The 18,519-nt window shown below is 43.8% G+C and overlaps 1 protein-coding gene across 3 annotated transcripts in view; it reads left to right on the forward strand.

The window, feature by feature from the left end:
* F12 (coagulation factor XII) overlaps positions 1-18,519 on the forward strand; it is a 141,786-nt gene that overhangs the window by 69,542 nt on the left and 53,725 nt on the right. For 2 of the 3 annotated variants that reach the window (XM_073620518.1, XM_073620519.1), the window contains exons 6-8: positions 4,297-4,428; positions 11,538-11,642; positions 11,747-11,921. In XM_073620518.1, coding sequence (XP_073476619.1) covers positions 4,297-4,428; positions 11,538-11,642; positions 11,747-11,921 — 412 coding nt within the window. Of the gene's footprint in view, positions 1-4,294; positions 4,429-11,537; positions 11,643-11,746; positions 11,922-18,519 lie in introns of all 3 variants that reach the window. The other variant, XM_073620520.1, reaches the window with a different exon arrangement.

Consider the following 18,519-nt stretch of genomic DNA (forward strand, 5'->3'; position numbering starts at 1 on the left):
GTAAATCATAGGCAGAGATTTACAAAGCTTCCCTGGGCTTTATGTTGTGGGGTTGCATGATTGTATTTTAAAGCAAAAAATGATAAAACCCCATATGAGTTTCGTAAACAAGTTCAGTAACTCTTAACTGTGAATGGCAGTAAAAGTATATTAAAAAAAACTTATTCTATAATAATGTATATTGTCCCTCTCTGGATGGGGTATGGGTATCAGTGTGGCTTATGTGTGGGACAGTTTTGCCAGGAAATACACCAACTTGCTCACATATGCATATTAGTTGCAGCTGCCTTGGAGAAAATACGGTAATGTAACCAGTAGATCAGAAATGCCCAATATTGTACAATAATGATACCATGTGGGAAGGCGTATAAGTATTGTAGCTATAGAGAGAAACTAGATGGGTAAATAGACAAAAGCAATGTTGCAGTTTTATTCATGGTACACATGCTGTTTAATAGTTCTGGTGGTATGTGGATAGTGCAAAGGCTGTGATGGCAGCAAGTAAGGGACCTTGATTTGCTGTCTCTTCCCACCAAGTTGGCCAGAGGGCTTGCCCCTGCTTCTTCTTAAGATACATACATACATACCTGTCTTTAGGAGAAACTCCGCCATAATGTGTCCCACAAAACTCCAGACCCAAGGCCCACTGCCTCAAATAAAGAAATGCCCACTCAAGATACTTTTCTAATGCTTTACTGTGAAAAACAGGTTAACAGTCTGTACAACCAATTCTTCATATTACCCTTCCAGTCTCCGGTACAGATCATTTTAGTGCAAATAACCCAGAACTTTATGAGTTCAGCCAATTCTCCCATTCTCTCTTCTGTGAGTCCCCCTTCTGTGGGCCCTCATCTACAGCTTCCTGTCACTTACTAAAAGGGAAACTAACCCCTGTATACACTCCTCCCATTAACATTCTTATGTCCCTCTCCTGTGGGTACCAAACTATTGGGAGAAATTGGCCTGAACCACACACCGAAATAAAACATTGTAAACTTAAAAATTGTGAACATAAAAAAACAAAAAAAATCTAACAGAAGGCATATATGTTATACCTCATACCCAGTTAGAACAAGTTACCAACTGTAAAACAAGAACACATGCACAGCATGTATAATAAATCAGATAGGAAAACACTACATAAAATAGTAGAACACCACTACAAATAATAGTTATGATCAGGATAATCCTGCCATTCTGTGGTCTCAGGGTGTTGCTTACGCTCATAATACTGGATGTCGTCTCCTCTCAGCCGAAACAACACCATCTTGTCCGTATAGACGTAATGCCCATAAGCAAGGATGCAACTATTTGGTAGTCAGGGAATTTCCATCAAGGAACTGAGATTTAGGCGTCTTTCATGTTCCAAAATGGCAGTCACATATATATTTTGGCATTCAGCTTCCACTGGTTCAAACAGGGCTTCTGAAATATATGAAAACTCAAGTTAAAATAATTTGCACATATGGCAAACAAAGTATCTGTGGAGCCGAGATAGCTTGGTCAACTGATGCCCTCGCCCCTTACCGGGAGGTAAGTAGGTGCTGGGCCTCTGTCTCATGGTGCCCGCATTCCCCAACTCCTCAGCTCCTTCCAGCTCATCCTCAACGTTGATAAAGGAGCATCATTCCTTCAAAGGGTTAAGTACTTTGCAGAACTGGGGTTTCTCCTCAACCCCTTGCAGCAATGGTGCATTACATAATGCACTTGGTGCTTCCTCTGGAGCTGTAACAGCCACTGCTGATGTTTCCTCTTTTTCTGGACCTGGAGGATCCATAGGTTGTTGTACCGTTTCCTGCACCCCTGGGACCACCTCAGCACAGGACTCAGCCATTGCCTTGTTGCTAATGTCACTGGTCAGCAGTTATTCCACTGCAGGTAGTAATACAGATGTCTCAGAGTCCTATTCTTTGGGCTCTCTATGGATGGGCTCAACCTCGGTGATCTTGGGGAACCCTATTATCTTCTGCTCTCTGCATAAGGGACCGTGTTTAGAGAGCCTAGATGCAAAACTTCTGACTGCTGTGGCAGGTCCTGTTGACTGCTACCCATACAGCGTCCTCCTCCTACTGTGCTCATCTCTCAAAGGAATGCTCATGTTCTGGGAGAACCTCCTAGAGGAGTGGCTGACAGTTCCAACAATGGGCCTATGGTGCTATACTCACCGCCAACTCTCCCCAATCTGAACAGACAGGAATCAGCATCTTAACCACTCCTGTGGCAGATGGCAAATCCCTTTCAGGGAGTCATACGCAGCCCAATATCCACCATGACCCCTTGTAATGCAGGGAGGTGAACTGAGGCTTAGCCACCTCTGCAACTGGATTCCTTTCAGCGTACATGGCTACATGCGACTGGTCAGCAGATGATTTACCCTGCCTCCTGGAACCACTCCAACCAGGGAGGCCAGCACATCACAGACAGTGACATGCCCTATCCTGTACCAACTCCACTCACAAACCACGCAGGGGAGGAGCTTTACTAAAAGGGAACCTAACCCATGCTTACAAGCACATCGCTGAAAATGATTTTATTTCCCTTACTGTTTTAACATAGGGAAAAGGGAAGACTTTTATTAAGTCTCCTGTCTTACTACACTGAGAACATGTCAACTATATGCTAAACATACATTATACACTTTCATTTTCTGAATTCACTGTCAGATATGGTCATAGTAGTTAGTAATTGTTGACATGCCAGCAAAAGAAAGGTGGGTTTAATTTCAAGTGGAACCAAATGTAAGCATGCACAGCTTCATTTAACCTTCTAAGTAGGGCGGGAGAAACAAGATACACGGTAAGAACAGGACAATAACTACTGTTACCAAATACAAGAGCTAAGAAGGCTAAACAGAAGTGACAGCAGAAAAATCTATCAGTTGGGATTGACAACTGGTAATTCTTGCCAGAGTGATAAAGAGTTGGCAGTAATAAAAACAGATAAACACCATTTATCCACTAACCTTTGGGAAACATACATTGTGAACATTTCTGCTAAAACTAATTTTGGCTTTCATTGTGGACCTGATTACAGCTCTGAATTACCTAAAACAACTGACAAGGCTTGTCATGTGGGGTCTTATAGACCCCACATCTCTTCATAAAGAGGACCTGTCACACACTATTCCTATTACATGGGATGTTTACATTCCTTTTAATAGGAATAAAAGTGATATATATATATATTTTTAAAAAGAAAGTGTAAAAATAAAAAATAAAGGTAAAATAAACAATAAAAAAAAAAAAGCGTCCCCGTCCCCGCGTGCTCACGCACAGAAGCGATCGCTTACGTAAGTCGCGCCCACATATGTAAGTGGCGTTCAAATCACACATGTGAAGTATCGCTTCATGCATTAGAGAAAGAGCAACAATTCTAGCCCAAGAACTCTCTGTAACTCTAAACTGGTAACCTGTAAAAATTTTTAAATTGTCACCTATGGAAATTTTTAAGTAACAAAATTTGGCGGCATTCCTTGCGTGGGCACAGTTTAAAGGCGTGACAAATTAGGTATCTATTTACTTGGCATAACATCATCTGTCACATTATACAAAGAATTGGGCTAACTTTACTCTTTTGTTTTTTTAAAGCGTTTGAAAAATTCCTGCGCAAATACCGTGTGACGTAAAAAGTCCCCAGAGTCTCTGCTAAAAAAACATATATAGTGTTTGGGGGTTCTGAGTAATTTTCTAGCAAAAAAATTATGATTTTTACATGTAGGATAGGAGTGCCAGAATAGGCCCGGTATGGAAGTGGTTAAATAGGTGAATTTGTAGACATTGAAGGTAAGGCTCACCAAAAGGAATATTTTTCTAATATACTCTGATAAACTATCCAGCAGATCTCCTCTCTTATAGGAACCCATTCAATGATTCCACCCTGATAGGAAAGTATTTGCCTTGGCTAAGCTCATGTTTAATATCTTGAAGGAAACGTACCAAATTAATATGAAACCTGCAATTTTTGGGCCTCTTTTTGAGTGATTACCTAGGAACAAGCTGCAAGCCAGTGGATCAACTTGACTGGCAGACACTCAGCATTTTTAAAAGGAGAGGTCCACATCAGCATAGGATTCCTTTTCCAAAGATAGACCTAACCCTAGGCTAACCTAACTTTTTCTTTAGCAGCTTTTCCTAAATAAAGTACCTTTAAATAAATGACAGAAAGTTGTTAGATATTTGAACAAAACACACATAATATATTATTATATCTAAGCTATACATGCCTGTTGTCTCTGTGCCAGAACTTGAATAGAAGAATTATACATTTGTATTTTTATATGATTTTCTTTACCTATAGACAAATGCTTTGATGAAACATTGCAACAGTACTTTGAACCCCAAGATAAGTGGCTAAGATACAAACCCCCCATCTTGGAAGAATGCACCTGTGGCGAGAAGAAGACTGTTTGTAAAACAACAACAGGCAAACGTGAGTTGGAAGTGCACACATTAGCAACCTTTGTCCTTGTTTTCCATGCTGCTATCATTGTAAATTTTGAAAAAAAGTTGAGAAGATACATTTGTAGCACTAACTCTCGGTGGAGCTGCTGGTTTAAAGCGGGCCTGTCCTCTTTGCTCTCCACCCCTCTTAAATAGTTCAGTCCCCTTGGCACAGCTGTAGTGCAGTGTTGTAATGATATGAGTATCAACTTTAACCCACCATATACACTTATATTTATATTTACCTCTACCTGGGTGCTGGTAACGCCACCTGCAGGAGAAATAACAACACTGCACACAAACTTCAGTAATAACCAAAAATAACTTCTTTCTTTGTGTAAATAATATATTTATGTAAAGGGTTATTACAATGATTACACTATCACACCAACGTAGTGCAATAGTATAGTAAATAGTTATGACAATTGGTAACATACACAAATATACCTAATTGTATATATCTATACCAGGGAGCTCCCCCTGCTCTAAACTGTAAAGTCACTATCCTTGGTAACTAAATGCAGGGCCCTGCAATAAAAGAAATAGTCCTGACGTCTTCAGTCTTTGCTAGCTTTTGTAATTGTAATCCACAAAGGGTTCCTCCAGTGTTTTGCGCAGTGTAATGTAATTCACTAAGGCAATTGTAATCCAGCAGATTGACTAAGTGTTCTTATATGAAGAAGACAAACATCTAGCATCCATTCTTGAATACTGTAATTGAATGCAATCCCCTTTTGTGGGACACGATCTTTGCTCGCCTGGATAGGCTTCTCTCACTTGCCTAGCAGCCAGTATGTAGCACGAACAAAAGTCTCTGCCACAGACTTGCTTGAAATAAACCCATACGATCCTCTGCCACAGGATGTATTGGTTCACGATGAATGTCAGACACAGTACTTGAACCTTTAAGCTAACCCGGCAGTACCATGCAGTAAGACTACTTCAGGATACGTCCTCCAACCGAGTCAGCAGGCCCCTCTCCAGACCAGCACTCTACATGATCCTTCCATGACGGGTCCTCCCTTGGGATCTTCTCGGTTGTCCAGCTTCTTCACTCTGGATAGACAGCTAAGGACCATTCCTCAGCTGCTGTGGTAGGCCCCAGACAGGCTTCTGGGCCCACCCACGCACTGCAGCGATGCGGGCCTCCGGAATGGAGGACCACGAGGTGGTACTCTGACACATACCTGTCGGCCAGGAGGGCCAGCAGGTGGCTGAAAACAAACCCCTAAACATGGCTTCTGTCCCATAAATACCCTTTCCCAGAATGCAACTCAGAGGACCACCTCCACCTAGTTGTCTCCGGGACAGAGGAGCACTCATCCGCTTTAACACGTTGCTTTTCCAACACCCGCCGATGGTGACAACGACACCCACCGGCACAATGTGGAACCACACACAACGTCAGCCAAGCTGGAACAGAGGCAAATCTAACTTCCTATAATGAGCAATTCACTAAATTTACCTATCAGATGGTAGATCATAAATCTACCAGCGCTACACATTTATAACAGAAGCTACTGCAGGATTACCTGACAATAGGTGGGCGTGGTGGAGGGGCATTGTGACACACCATTCCACCTATACCTTTTTTATACACTAACAAAGTCTTGCAAGAGATGAAGTATAAATATGTGCAGGGAAGGAAACATGCTTGGTGTGTTGTAGGACACATCATACTTACATGTTAGTTGGATGGCAAATCTTCATTAAAAGTGCAGGTTGTAGGATCTATTATCTGGAAAGATCAGCATCAACACAGCAACTTTTGTTTTTATTTTTATTTTGGGTCTTGCCTTGGGCATGTGCTAGAGGCCCAAGGACTTTAGCTATTCTGCTATAGTATATACATTCTTGGTGAATAGTGTTGCAGAGAAGCTGGGTAGAAGCTACTGCTGGACATTGTAAGGATTTATTGCCTACAATTCAACCTATCTTTGACTGCTATCAGAGGGTCAACCGTCCCGAGATTTCAAGTAAATCCCGATATCCCACGAATCTGGGCTGAATCCCACAGTGGAACCCAGTGGCAGAACCAATTCTGGCATTTGACTCCACTAATCCACCTGCCAAGGCTGAGACTAACATGCTCAGTGCCCAGCCAGCACAGCCCCCCCCCCCTGCTCACCTGCCCGCTTTACAGCCTACAGAATGGAAGAGGAGGGAGGCTAGGTCTGCTCCATCGCCTCCCCATGCCCTCCCTGTGCCTGTGAAGGCATTGTGTGGGCGGGAATTTTAAAGCAGTGCTCCTGATGTCTCTGCCTGAGCCTCTGGAGACCACCCAGCCTCAGGCTAATGAACACAGCCTTTGAGTGAACTCTCCCCTCTCTCTCTTCCTTCCATCTAATCCTTCCTTCCACATAATATAGTGATCCTTCCTTCCTGCCTTCCATGTGCCATAGTGATCCTTTCTTCCTGCCTTCCATGTACCATAGTGATCCCTTTTTCCTTTCTTTCATATACCATAGTGATCCTTCCTTCCATATAACAGTTATCCTTCCCTTTCTCAAATCTCTCTCCCTAAAGGTTGATTCACATTGGAACACAGTGCAGGAAAGGGGCATTCTGTGTGCATTTCTCTAACTGCAGGCAACCATGCTGCACTTGTGAGATGCACGTGGGTGCCATTAATTGTTAATGGCAGCTTGTTTACGGCCACCAAACCAAATGGTACTGCGGTATTATGCAGTTTGGTGTGGTACGATTTAAAAAAGTAATGCTTTGCAGAGCGTCCCCATTCACTTGAATGAGTCGCGGTCGGTGGGTAGTAGTGCCCACCAATGCGTCAGGGGAGCAAAGCTTTGTGGCGCAGCATATGTACACCCCTGGCTGCTGCTTCTGCAGCTAAAGTGGTAAGGTGGTGGTGAGGTGGTAAAGCCCTGTGGTTGAGCCACGGTTTTACCACCCCTACAACCACTCTTGTGAATGAGCCCTAAGTGTTATATTGCATATTTCTGACATTTCAGATATTATTTCCTTCTGATGTTCATTTGTTCAAGCAATGCCTCACTGTATACAGCAACTAGGCTCAGCTTCTGTTTTACTTATTGTACTGCGGCAGGTTGACTCCATTGGGCGAAACAACATTACCTTACGTTGGTTCGCCTTTTGACCACTAGGGGGCGCATGCGTGCCGCCGGAGGCGCGACGCTGGAGCCGATGCGCATGTAAACAAACAGATCTTCGTGCTGTCAGGGGTGAGGAGAGCGATCTGCTGTTCATACTAAGTATGAACAATGATCCCCCACAGTTAGAATCACTCCCTAGGGCACACAATTAACCCCTTGATTGCCCCCTAGTGTTAACCCCTTCCCTGCCAGTGACACACAGTAATCAGTGAATTTTTATAGCACTGATCGCTTTATAAATGCCAATGGTCCCAAAAATGTGCCAGAAGTGTCTGATCTGTCCGCCATAATGTCGCATTCCCAATAAAAATCGCTGATCACTGCCATTACTAGTAAAAAAAAAAAAAAATGCCATAAATCTTTCCCCTATTTTGTAGATGCTATAACTTTTGTGCAAACCAATCAATATACACTTATTGCGATTTTTATTACCAAAAATATGTAGAAGAATACATATCGGCCTAAACTGAGGAAAATTTTGCTTTTTTCAAAAAAAATTGGGGATATTTGTTATAGAAAAAAGTACAAAATATTGTGTTTTTTTTTTCAAAATTGTCGCTCTTTTTTTGTTTATAGCACAAAAAATAAAAACCGCAGAGATGATCAAATAGCACCAAAAGAAAGCTCTATTTTTGGGAAAAAAAGGATTTTGCTTGGGTACAATGTCTCACGACCGCGCAATTGTCAGTTAAAGCGATGCAGTGCCGTATCGGAAAAAATGGCCTGGTCAGGAGAACATATGATAAAAGCAGCCAGAGTTTTGTGTTGGGGAGGATGCTATAAATAGATTAGCAGAGCCCTGAACTATTCAACGAACAGAGATGAAAGTCTCTACCTATGAGAAGAGGGGGTGTGTGCCTGTCCTCCAATCAGCTGTTTTAACTGTATGCAGAGTCGGCGCCAGCATAAGGGAGCCCAGGCAGCCACCTTAGGGCCCCAGGGGAGGGGGGGCGCCAAGGTCAGGGGTTTCCCAAGAAGTTCTAATGCTGGTGCTGGCCCTTCTCTCATCTTTAAGCAGCTCAGTAAACTGACACAGACAGGCGGCGCAGCACAGCCTCGGGGATCACTATAGCAAAAAAAACAACCCCCCCAGCAGAGGGTCACGAACATCTCCAGCCCAGAAGCGCACAGCATTAGCATTATGACCGTCTCTTGTTCCATGTCTGCAGAGTTTGACCTCCCATCTGATCTCCTATGTACCATGTCTGCAGACTCTGACTTTCTATGTGCCATGTCTGACCTCCTATCTGACCTCGTATGTGCCAAGTCCACAGACTCTGACTTCCTATGTGTCATGTCCGCAGACTTTGACCTCCTATCTGACCTCCTATGTGCCATGCCTGCAGACTCTGACCTCCTATGTGCCATGTCTGAGCTATCTGACCTCGTATGTGCCATGTCTGCAGACTCTGACCTCCTATGTGCCATGTCCACAGACTCTGACCTCCCATCTGACCTCCTATATGCCACGTCCTCAGACTCTGACCTCCCATGTCCACAGACTCTGACCTTCCATCTGACCTCCCATGTGCCATGTCCTTAGACTCTGACCTCCCATGTGCCATGTCCGCAGACTCTGAACCCCTATGTGCCATGTCTGCAGACTCTGACCTCTCATCTGACTTCCTATGTGCCATGTCCTCAGACTCTGACCTCCCAACTGACCTCCTATGTGCCATGTGCTCAGACTCTGACCTCCCATCTGACCTCCTATGTGCCATGTCTGCAGACTCTGACCTCCCAACTGACCTCTTATGTGCCATGTCCGCAGACTCTGACCTCCTATGTGCCATGTCCACAGACTCTAACCTCCCATCTGACCTCCTATGTGCCATCTCCGCACTCTGACCTCACATGTGCCATGTCCACAGTCTCTGTGGGTTGTGTTGTACGGGGGAGCTCTATGGACCCTTGTGTAAGGAGGGGGCTGTGGTGACCAGAGACTTCCTTACATCACAGTTTCCCTTCACAACAGAGGCCGCAGCATCATCTCTTATATCAGATTCCTCAGATTTCTCCTTTACACTTTGTAGCTTAAATATTGATAGTGAAAAAATATTGCACTAAAAACGGCCATTTTGTTGTTTTTTTTTTTTTTTTTTTTTTTAATGGGGCTCTGTCAGTAAATGTAATGGTTTTTGCCAGTAAAAAAGTGCTGTTTGTAAATTTTTAGCGTCCTATCAGTAAATTTACTTTGGTGGGTCGGAAACGCTGCACACGTCCACTCTCCTCCCCTTCTTGTTCCTGACCTGGAAGCGACTTTGACAGTTACCCCAGGAAAAGAGTAATGCAATGCGATGTACACTGCATTACATTCATGACTGATATGCATGGTAACATTGTTGATGTAATATCAGCAGGCAAATAAAGTGTATGCTATATGGGGGTTGGGGTTTGCATTGTGCACCTTCGCCTAAGTAGAAAAAAATTCTTGCACCGGCCCTGACCGTATGCCCAGGCTTCACTGCAGTGTTGAACTGGAAGAGAAAATCTGTAACAACGAACACTAAAGGATATATACAGCTGAAGACAGAAGTAAAATTTAGGGAGATTTGTTTCATCTCTGTGTATCATTTGAAGCTGTTCACTTCACTGTGTGTATGTGAGGGTTTACATCCACTTTAAGTCACTCCCACTGTTAGGTGCAACTTGACCATGACCATCATTTGCTACTATGTGCTACGTGTACTGTGGTACTTACTCTTTGGATCCATCCCATGGTTCCTCAGATCCTTCATGATTCTCTATTTGAATCTCTCTGTCTATTTTCAGTATATACAAAACCAGATGTATTGGAAGTATTTTTTAAATGATTGTGTTGAGGTTTATATGTATCCAGGGGCGTAACTAGAAATAGCAGGGCCCCATAGCAAAATGTTGTATGGAGCCCCCCTGCAAACAGCCCCCCCCACAGCTGCCCTAGTGTCAATGCAGCGTGAGCTGTGCCACATGCAGCGTGACCTGTGCACAATGCAGCGTGACCTGTGCCCAATACATCGTGACCTGTGCCCCATGCAGCGTGACCTGTGCCCCATGCAGCGTGACCTGTGCCCCATGCAGCGTGACCTGTGCCCCATACAGTGGTACCTGTGCCCCATACAGCGTGACCTGTGCCCCATACAGAGTGACCTGTGCCCCATGTAGCATGACCTGTGCCCCATGCAACGTGACCTGTGCCCCATGCAACGTGACCTGTTCCCAATGCAGCATGACCTGTGCCCCATACAGCGTGACCTGTGCCCCATACAGCGTGACCTGTGCCCCATACAGCCTGGTCTGCCTGTGCCCCATACAGCATGACCTGTGCCCCATACAGCATGACCTGTGCCCCATACAGCGTGACCTATGCCCCATACAGCGTGACCTGTGCCCCATACAGCCTGGTCTGCCTGTGCCCCATACAGCCTCACCTATGCAGAGGAAGAGGCAAGCCACCCGGATCAGCAGAGAGCGGGATTGCCCGCTGTAATAGCTTTCATTTGAATTTCCCGTCTTCCCGGGGCTCATCGTCACATAGCCCCACTTCTTGGCCCGACGCCTTTGATGACGTCACATGTCCCGCATTGGATCGGCGTTCTGTCTATCAAAGGCGCCGGGCCAAGAGGTGGAGCTATGTGACGTGAGCCCCGGGAACACTGGAAGTTCTAATGAAAGCTCTTACATCGGGCAATTCAGCTCTCTGCTGATACGGACAGCTTGCCTCTTCCTCTCCTCTCTCTTCCCCTGGCTGGGAGACTGTGCCGGCGGTGCTCTTATCCTCACTGGGCCCCACTCGGCTGCGGGCCCCATAGCGCCCGCATGGGTCGCTATGGTGGTAGTTACGCCCCTGTATGTATCCCTGAGACTCCAGCTTGTGGCACAGCAATCACAGCATATTTTATAGGTACAAGGAAGCCCAGGTTTTCACTACATTCCTGATGTAAACACAACGCAAAAGTGTCTTTTATATGTTTTCTCTCTGCTCTTATAGACTGCTCTGACAACCCATGTCTCCATGGAGGACACTGCATTCAAAGTAAGCATAGCAAGGTGTGCGGCTGTAGCAAGGGGTACATGGGACCTCGCTGTGAAATAAGTAAGTACTAACTATAATTTACAAATCAAGGCAAAGACTGACAGCCCAATAACAACTTAACCATGTTTCTACATGTTTATCTAATATTTATCTTGGTCTTGTAGATAAAAATGAAAATTGTTTATCTGGAAATGGCACCACCTATAGAGGAACTGAAAAGGTCACTGTGACAGGCACACCATGTTTAAACTGGGAATCTGACATCATTCAACATGAGGTTTCTGTGTACAGTGGGCCTAACGCAAAGAAACATGGTATAGGTCCTCATTCATTCTGCAGGTGAGACATCAAGATAAGGTACGACCTGATGCTCAGAGAAACAAACTCTGATTGTTACTGAAATATAAGTAAACGTGGACAAGAAATACTAGCATTTAAAAAGAACTGAAGAAGATTTGCTACAAGGCAGGAATGGTAAATCTGTGTCAGAAGGCAGACATTTCATGGATCATTCTTAAAAAAAGGACCTATACTAAAAAAGTAAAGATTTACTGCCTTATAGGCAATGTTTATATGGGTTGGTTGTGACTAAGCAGTAACCCAAAAAAGCTACCCTTTTCATTGAATTCTTCCTAAAAAAAAAGCAGCAGTGTACTTCTCAATATATGACTTATGAATATATTTTCTAGAAACTTCTGTGCCTCACAGCTGGATATCTGCAATTTTTATTACGCCCTTGCTGTACATCATTGTCCCAATAAACACAAGCAATGCTTGAACTTTAAAGCAGAACTTCTCTCTCTCAAAAAACACTGAATATGTTTTGTTAACATTTCTTCAGTTACTTCCTGGTTTCCAGGCCTAGGTAAATGATGTCATGCATCCCATGAGTCTCCAGGAGAGGAGGAGGAGCTTTCTAAGCTAAACACAACCTCCTGCCTGCATGCCTAAGCTAAGGGCAGATGGATTCCAAGAAGTAAATGCTACACGAATCATCTGCCCTTACTCAAGATGGCAACGGCCAAAAATATTCTTCAAAGTGATTTTTCCGCAAAATAAAGCAAGAAGACATGAATGGATGGGCAAGTTTGCGCTGAATATTAAAGATGAATTAAATAGCATCTTTGGTTTATAGTACTTAGATGCAGTGAAGTTCAGCTTTAACAAGCCGTTTATAGACGTCGTTAGGCAGACCAAACATGAGGCGATTTTCTTTCCTGCAACCATAGGTTGTTAATGGGGGAGTCCCTCCCACGGGGCTATTATGTTCTCCCAGCAGGGGGGGGGGGGGGCACGCGAAACCATCCCTGCTAGGAGAACACAGTGATTATTGCTAGTGGCTATAGCTGCTGGCAATAATGACATCCAAGATGCTGGTTGTACCCAAGTCAATGGATGGATGGACTTGGGTACATTCAGCCTGCTCATAGATGGTTAGGATCTCGACCGGTCCCTGCTGAATTGGCTGAGATTAGAAGCATCTATGTCCAGCGTTACTGTGACCTGAGTGTTACACTTTACCTGTATATTCATGCATTTTTGATAAAACATAAAGGGGTTTATTTACTAAAGGCAAATAGACTGTGCACTTTTGAAAGCGCAGTTGCTCCAGAGCATAGTAAATGAGGTAAAGCTTCACTTTGAAAAACACAAAAAATATACCGCCCTGTCTCTTTTAGATGGTAAACAGCAGCCAGCACAGCAAAAGGACAATTTCAAACGTGAGATAAAATAAAAGTGCAGCGCTAATGTACAATATTAGAATGAACTAACATTGAATATTGTGTAATGAACAATATATGTGAAGAGCTTGAATAATGAAGACAATGCTTTTGAAAAAACCCTTAAAGGGATATAACACACAGTACAACAATTAGTTGAAGGCTTACCGGAGGGCTTGGACTCAGACAGGTGTACGCCTAATGAGTCAATCGAGCTTATGGTGTAACACACCAAGAAATGCAGGCATCCATATAAACGACCTCTGTCTGGGAGTCAGATATTCCTATGATCTTTTCTAATGGCTCTCCAGATTATTAACCCCCAAAATGGTTAGATGAGGAGCAGGATGAATATACTCTCCTGTATGGTATGGTTAAAAAGGAAAAAGATAAAGGGCCACTAGTGTAATTCCATTAAGAAAAAGGAGCATTTTAATAAGTAAAAGGAACACTCACATTTGTGAAGATAAAAAAGCTCTTTGTTAAAATGTGACGCAATAGCACCAGCAGAGCCCGTACTGATGCATTTTGTCTAATGAGACATCATCTGGGGTGCTGGTCCACTGCAGTCATTGCGTTTAAATACAGTAGTGTGTCCCCCATAACGAGATACAGCCCTGTGGTGTTTCCTCATTGGCAATTGTGTGTAATCATGCTTACTTCCTGTCATGGCCAAGATGCCGCGGGAGCGTGCGGTTTAAGCCTCATTCTGAAAGAATGAATGGCTTCAGACCGCGGCGGAAATTGCATCATCGCGTACAGTCTAAACCCCGCCCACGGGGTGAAAGACAATACGATCAACGCACACCGCTCAACATCATGTCGAACCAAGTCTCACTGTCAGATGCCAGGAAGGAGGGTCAAGCCTCATTTTCAAAGGTAAGCCTAACCTCGTCTGAGGTGGTGATAACAGCAAACGGACCCACCCCCATATGAACTGGGAGCTTTCAATAGGCTGTCCCTGTGCCGCCAACCTCAAACACTAAGGATAAATGCAGGTATAGCCTCTATGGAAACCCATGCCGGCGGAACCAGTATCGGCAACATCATATTATGCTGGTTAAACAACATGGTGGCAATGACCAAATATTATATTAAGATAGAATAACTGTTAATGAAAAAAAAATGTAAAATTACAAATAGTGGAATGTTGAGAAATAGGTCAGTGTATTATTATAATTTGACACACACTGCAGAGCTGACACTCAATATGGGGTCAATAGTATACAGACCTATTGTAACAATAAAAATATATGAAAAAATTGTATATTAGACGAGCATATGTATATGTACCCAAAAATTCCAAAAAGTACCTACAGAAAAATTGTTAATCTAGGCTCTATTAATGAAGGCATTAATTTCCCACTCTACATTCATCCCGAATAGAGAGAGGGACTGTAACTCAAAAATCCAGTACGTCTCGAGGCGTGAGACTTCTCTAGTCATAGCTCCCCCTCTCCAAGGGAAGATATACCTATCAATAATGAGAAACTCTGTGCCTTTATGGTAACGATTATGGTATTGTCTATAATGCCTAGGTACACTATGCTTAGTGTCTCCAATTTTAATTTTAGCAATATGTTCATTTACTCGGGTTGTAAATGTGCGAATTGTTCAACCAACGTACTGTTTGCCACAAGGGCAGGTTATCAAATAGAATTAGAATAATGTACAGAATTGTTTGATGGGGTACACACGATTGGTGACATTTGATTTAAACTCTATAGTTTTATGTCTACCTCGTGAGTTATGTTGACAAACACCACACTTGTTAGCACCGGAGTCTGTTCATTACCATTATCATCCATGGGAATAGATTTCTATGGGCATTGTAAAAAGTCATTTAGCGAAAGTTGAAAATAACTATTTGTACGCAGTTTTATGAAATAATAATTTTGTAACTGCTGGCATAAATCAGGGCATAGCATGATTTTCCTTAAGAAATAACAGCATTTTCTAAACTAGGCTAACCTATGCATTGCATTGAAGGTACAGTAGATCATAATAGAAGCCTGCCCGTGTAAGAATACAGTATTATACCAGTTATCGGGTAGTTAAAAATTTCTGCTCATGGTCACGCTTTTGCTCTGTTTTTTTGGTGTACCACCCTAGGCTTGGTGCCAGGGGTGGATCCAGGGGGGGGGGCAACGGGGCAATTGCCCCCTCCGAGAAATTTGTGACAGACCAGTCAGCGGATGGATGAGTGAGCGGGCGGGAGGCCGAGTGTGCCGGTTAACGAGCAGGTGGGCCAGGTGAGAGAAAGCCTGAGCGGGCAGGTCGGCGCCGGCGGATGAGTGAGGGGGGGTCGCCAGACGTGTGTGCATGTTAACGAGCGGGCAGGTCGGCGCTGGCGGACGAGTGAGGGTGGGGGGGTCGCCAGCTGAGTGTGTGGGCATGCAGGGCAGACATTGAGTGAGGGGGCGGGCCGGTCCACAGGTGAGCGGAGAGACTGGCCAGTCAGTGAGCCGGCGGGCGGGGAGCAGAGAGATGACATCATCTCTCACCGCCCGCCCTGCATCACTGCAGTTTCGCCCTCACTGTACAGCCGTGGGCAGCAGAGAGATTACATCATCTCTCTGCTGCCTGCCTTCACTCTGACAATCTGCACCTTAGCAGGCCAACAACAATGAGCAACATGTGGCAGGTGACGTGGCAAGTGTAATCTGCAATGTGTGGCAGGTGACGTGGCAAGTAACAATCAGCAACATGTGGCAGGTGACGTGGCAAGTGTAATCCGCAATGTGTGGCAGGTGACGTGGCAAGTAACAATCAGCAACATGTGGCAGGTGACGTGGCAAGTGTAATCCGCAATGTGTGGCAGGTGACGTGGCAAGTGACAGTCAGCAGCATGTGGCAGGGGACCTGGCAAGTGACAATCAGCAGCATGTGGCAGGGGACCTGGCAAGTGACAATCAGCAGCATGTGGCAGGTGACGTGGCAAGTGACAAGCTGCATCTGAAGGCAGGTCGACGTGGAAAGTGACACACTCGGGGCTTCCACAGATTCTGCATTATGGTGAGTTGAACCATTTCATTTTATATTACAATGTAATAATATAAATAATGCTCTTCAATCATCCTGACACCATAACAACCATGGTGCAGTGATGATGAAAGCGCTAACACCAGCCATTGCCTCGATAAATTGCCTGCAAAAAAACATAATTTCTGGCAGTGCCCCTCCCAAGACTAGACTCTGGATCCGCCCCTGCTTGGTGCGAACAAGCTCTGTACATCCTAAATAGTACAAATAAGTGTATGCAAAAAAGGTTTGTGCTAATATTATCCCTGTACAGTATGACAAAAGCATTAAATGGGAAACAAGGGAAAGTCGGCCAGGAAATAAAATTTGATCAATCCTTAGCCTATATATCTTTTTCACAAATAAAACAGTATATCAATCATGCTGAGAGGGCAGACAACATATACTGTATGTTATAGCCTATCTGGCATTTAGTATTAAAGGCATGCTAAATGCTGTTGTGGTGGTTCATTAATTGACACAAAATCAAAGGTACTTGGTCTATAGAGCAAACACATCCGTAGATTGCAGAAGTGCAGCTCTCTTTTACCACATTCCCTATTGTCTGCGATCTGGTGATCAAAAAAAAAAAATCTCTATGATGTAGGAGAGACATTCTCAGTTAGGACTAGTGTTTGATGAGCTTTTGTTTGCATCAGAGTTGCTTCTCTCCCCATAAACATCAATGGAAATGTAAAACCAGCTTGAAGCAGGTTGATGCAGCTAAGAAGGAGGTCAAATGCAATTCAGAAGGAGGTCAGCTGCAGGCCAAATGCACCTGCCAATGAATCATGAATGATCTCAGAAGCATTTCCAACTGGTGTCAAATGCAATCTGAATTCACCGTAATACACTTTGCATTTGCCCATTGACACAAGCTCAAAGCTCGTTGACACAAGTCCTTACCACTGGCTCCTTGCTGTATCACATACAGAAGGACTAACATAGAGGAATATTAGTTTTAGGAGTTAGGAAGTTTCTCAATACTGCCAAGCAAATTCAGACCCCTCCTGGAAGTTTAAATGTGACAGGTAATGCAGGACATAGGGAGAGAGGAATGTACATAACACAGGCAACCTTGGGAAGTACTTACCGAAACATGGCTATAGTGGACAGGGATCTCAGATTATGGTAAATTGTTTTTACCCAAGTTCCTACACTTATTCTATCTAGCAACATCATTTACATGTATCTGCATGAATGAAAAACCTTAGACCCTTTTCTTTTTTCCATTTGGCTTTCCGAAGAAGTTCCTGCAAGGAAGCAGAAAAGATAATATATACATCCTATCTATCTACACAGTTATGGCTAACTGTCTCGAGATGATGAATGCATAAAAATGAGAACACTGAATGATTATTTTCTCACTTCAACATTCCTCCCACAACTATTTCAAAAGGGCATTTTTTTATGTTTGTTTTACATTTTTTTTCCTTCAGGCTGCCCCTTGCCTTCTTTTTTGCCTAGGCAAGAATGAGACCCAGCTCCTGCGGCCTCCTGGGATATTCTTTTCTCATATTCCAGGAAGCTGCAGGAGTAGGGACACACAGCAGCTGAAAGGCAGACCTAGCTATGCACCATTGGGGGCCAGAAGAGACAGCCCATTCCCAATGAGGTAGGAAGGGATAATGGCGACTCAGCAGAATGACAAACTGCAGCAACAACATTGGATTTGCTGGGTGTGTGAGTATTTTATTGATGAAAACCCTGCAAAATAGGTAAACGGGATATAAAAAATACACGGGGGGGGGGGGGGGTAAAGTTACTAGTTATTGCTTAATACTCTCATAGAATAGTCTATAAGGTTTAACGCCCAACTCCAATTTATAGTAAATTAAAAAATCCGTTCCCTAGTCCACCACTTCAGCCCCGGAAGATTTGGCTGCTGAATGACCAGGCCATTTTTTGTGATTCGGCACTGCATTGCTTTAACTGACAATTGCGCGGTTGTGCGACGCTATACCCAAACAAAATTGACGTCCTTTTTTCCCCACAAATAGAGCCTTCTTTTAGTGGTATTTGATCATCTCTGTGGTTTTTATTTTTTGCGCTATAAACAAAAAAAAAGAGCGTCAATTTTAAAAAAAACACAATATTTTGTACTTTTTGCTATAATAAATATCCCCATTTTTTTTTTTTAAAGCAATTTTTTTCTCAGTTTAGGCCGATATGTAGTCTTCTACATATTTTTGGTA

This window comes from Aquarana catesbeiana, linkage group LG03 (assembly GCF_042186555.1).
Source record: "Aquarana catesbeiana isolate 2022-GZ linkage group LG03, ASM4218655v1, whole genome shotgun sequence".
Classification (NCBI taxonomy): Eukaryota; Metazoa; Chordata; class Amphibia; order Anura; family Ranidae; genus Aquarana; species Aquarana catesbeiana.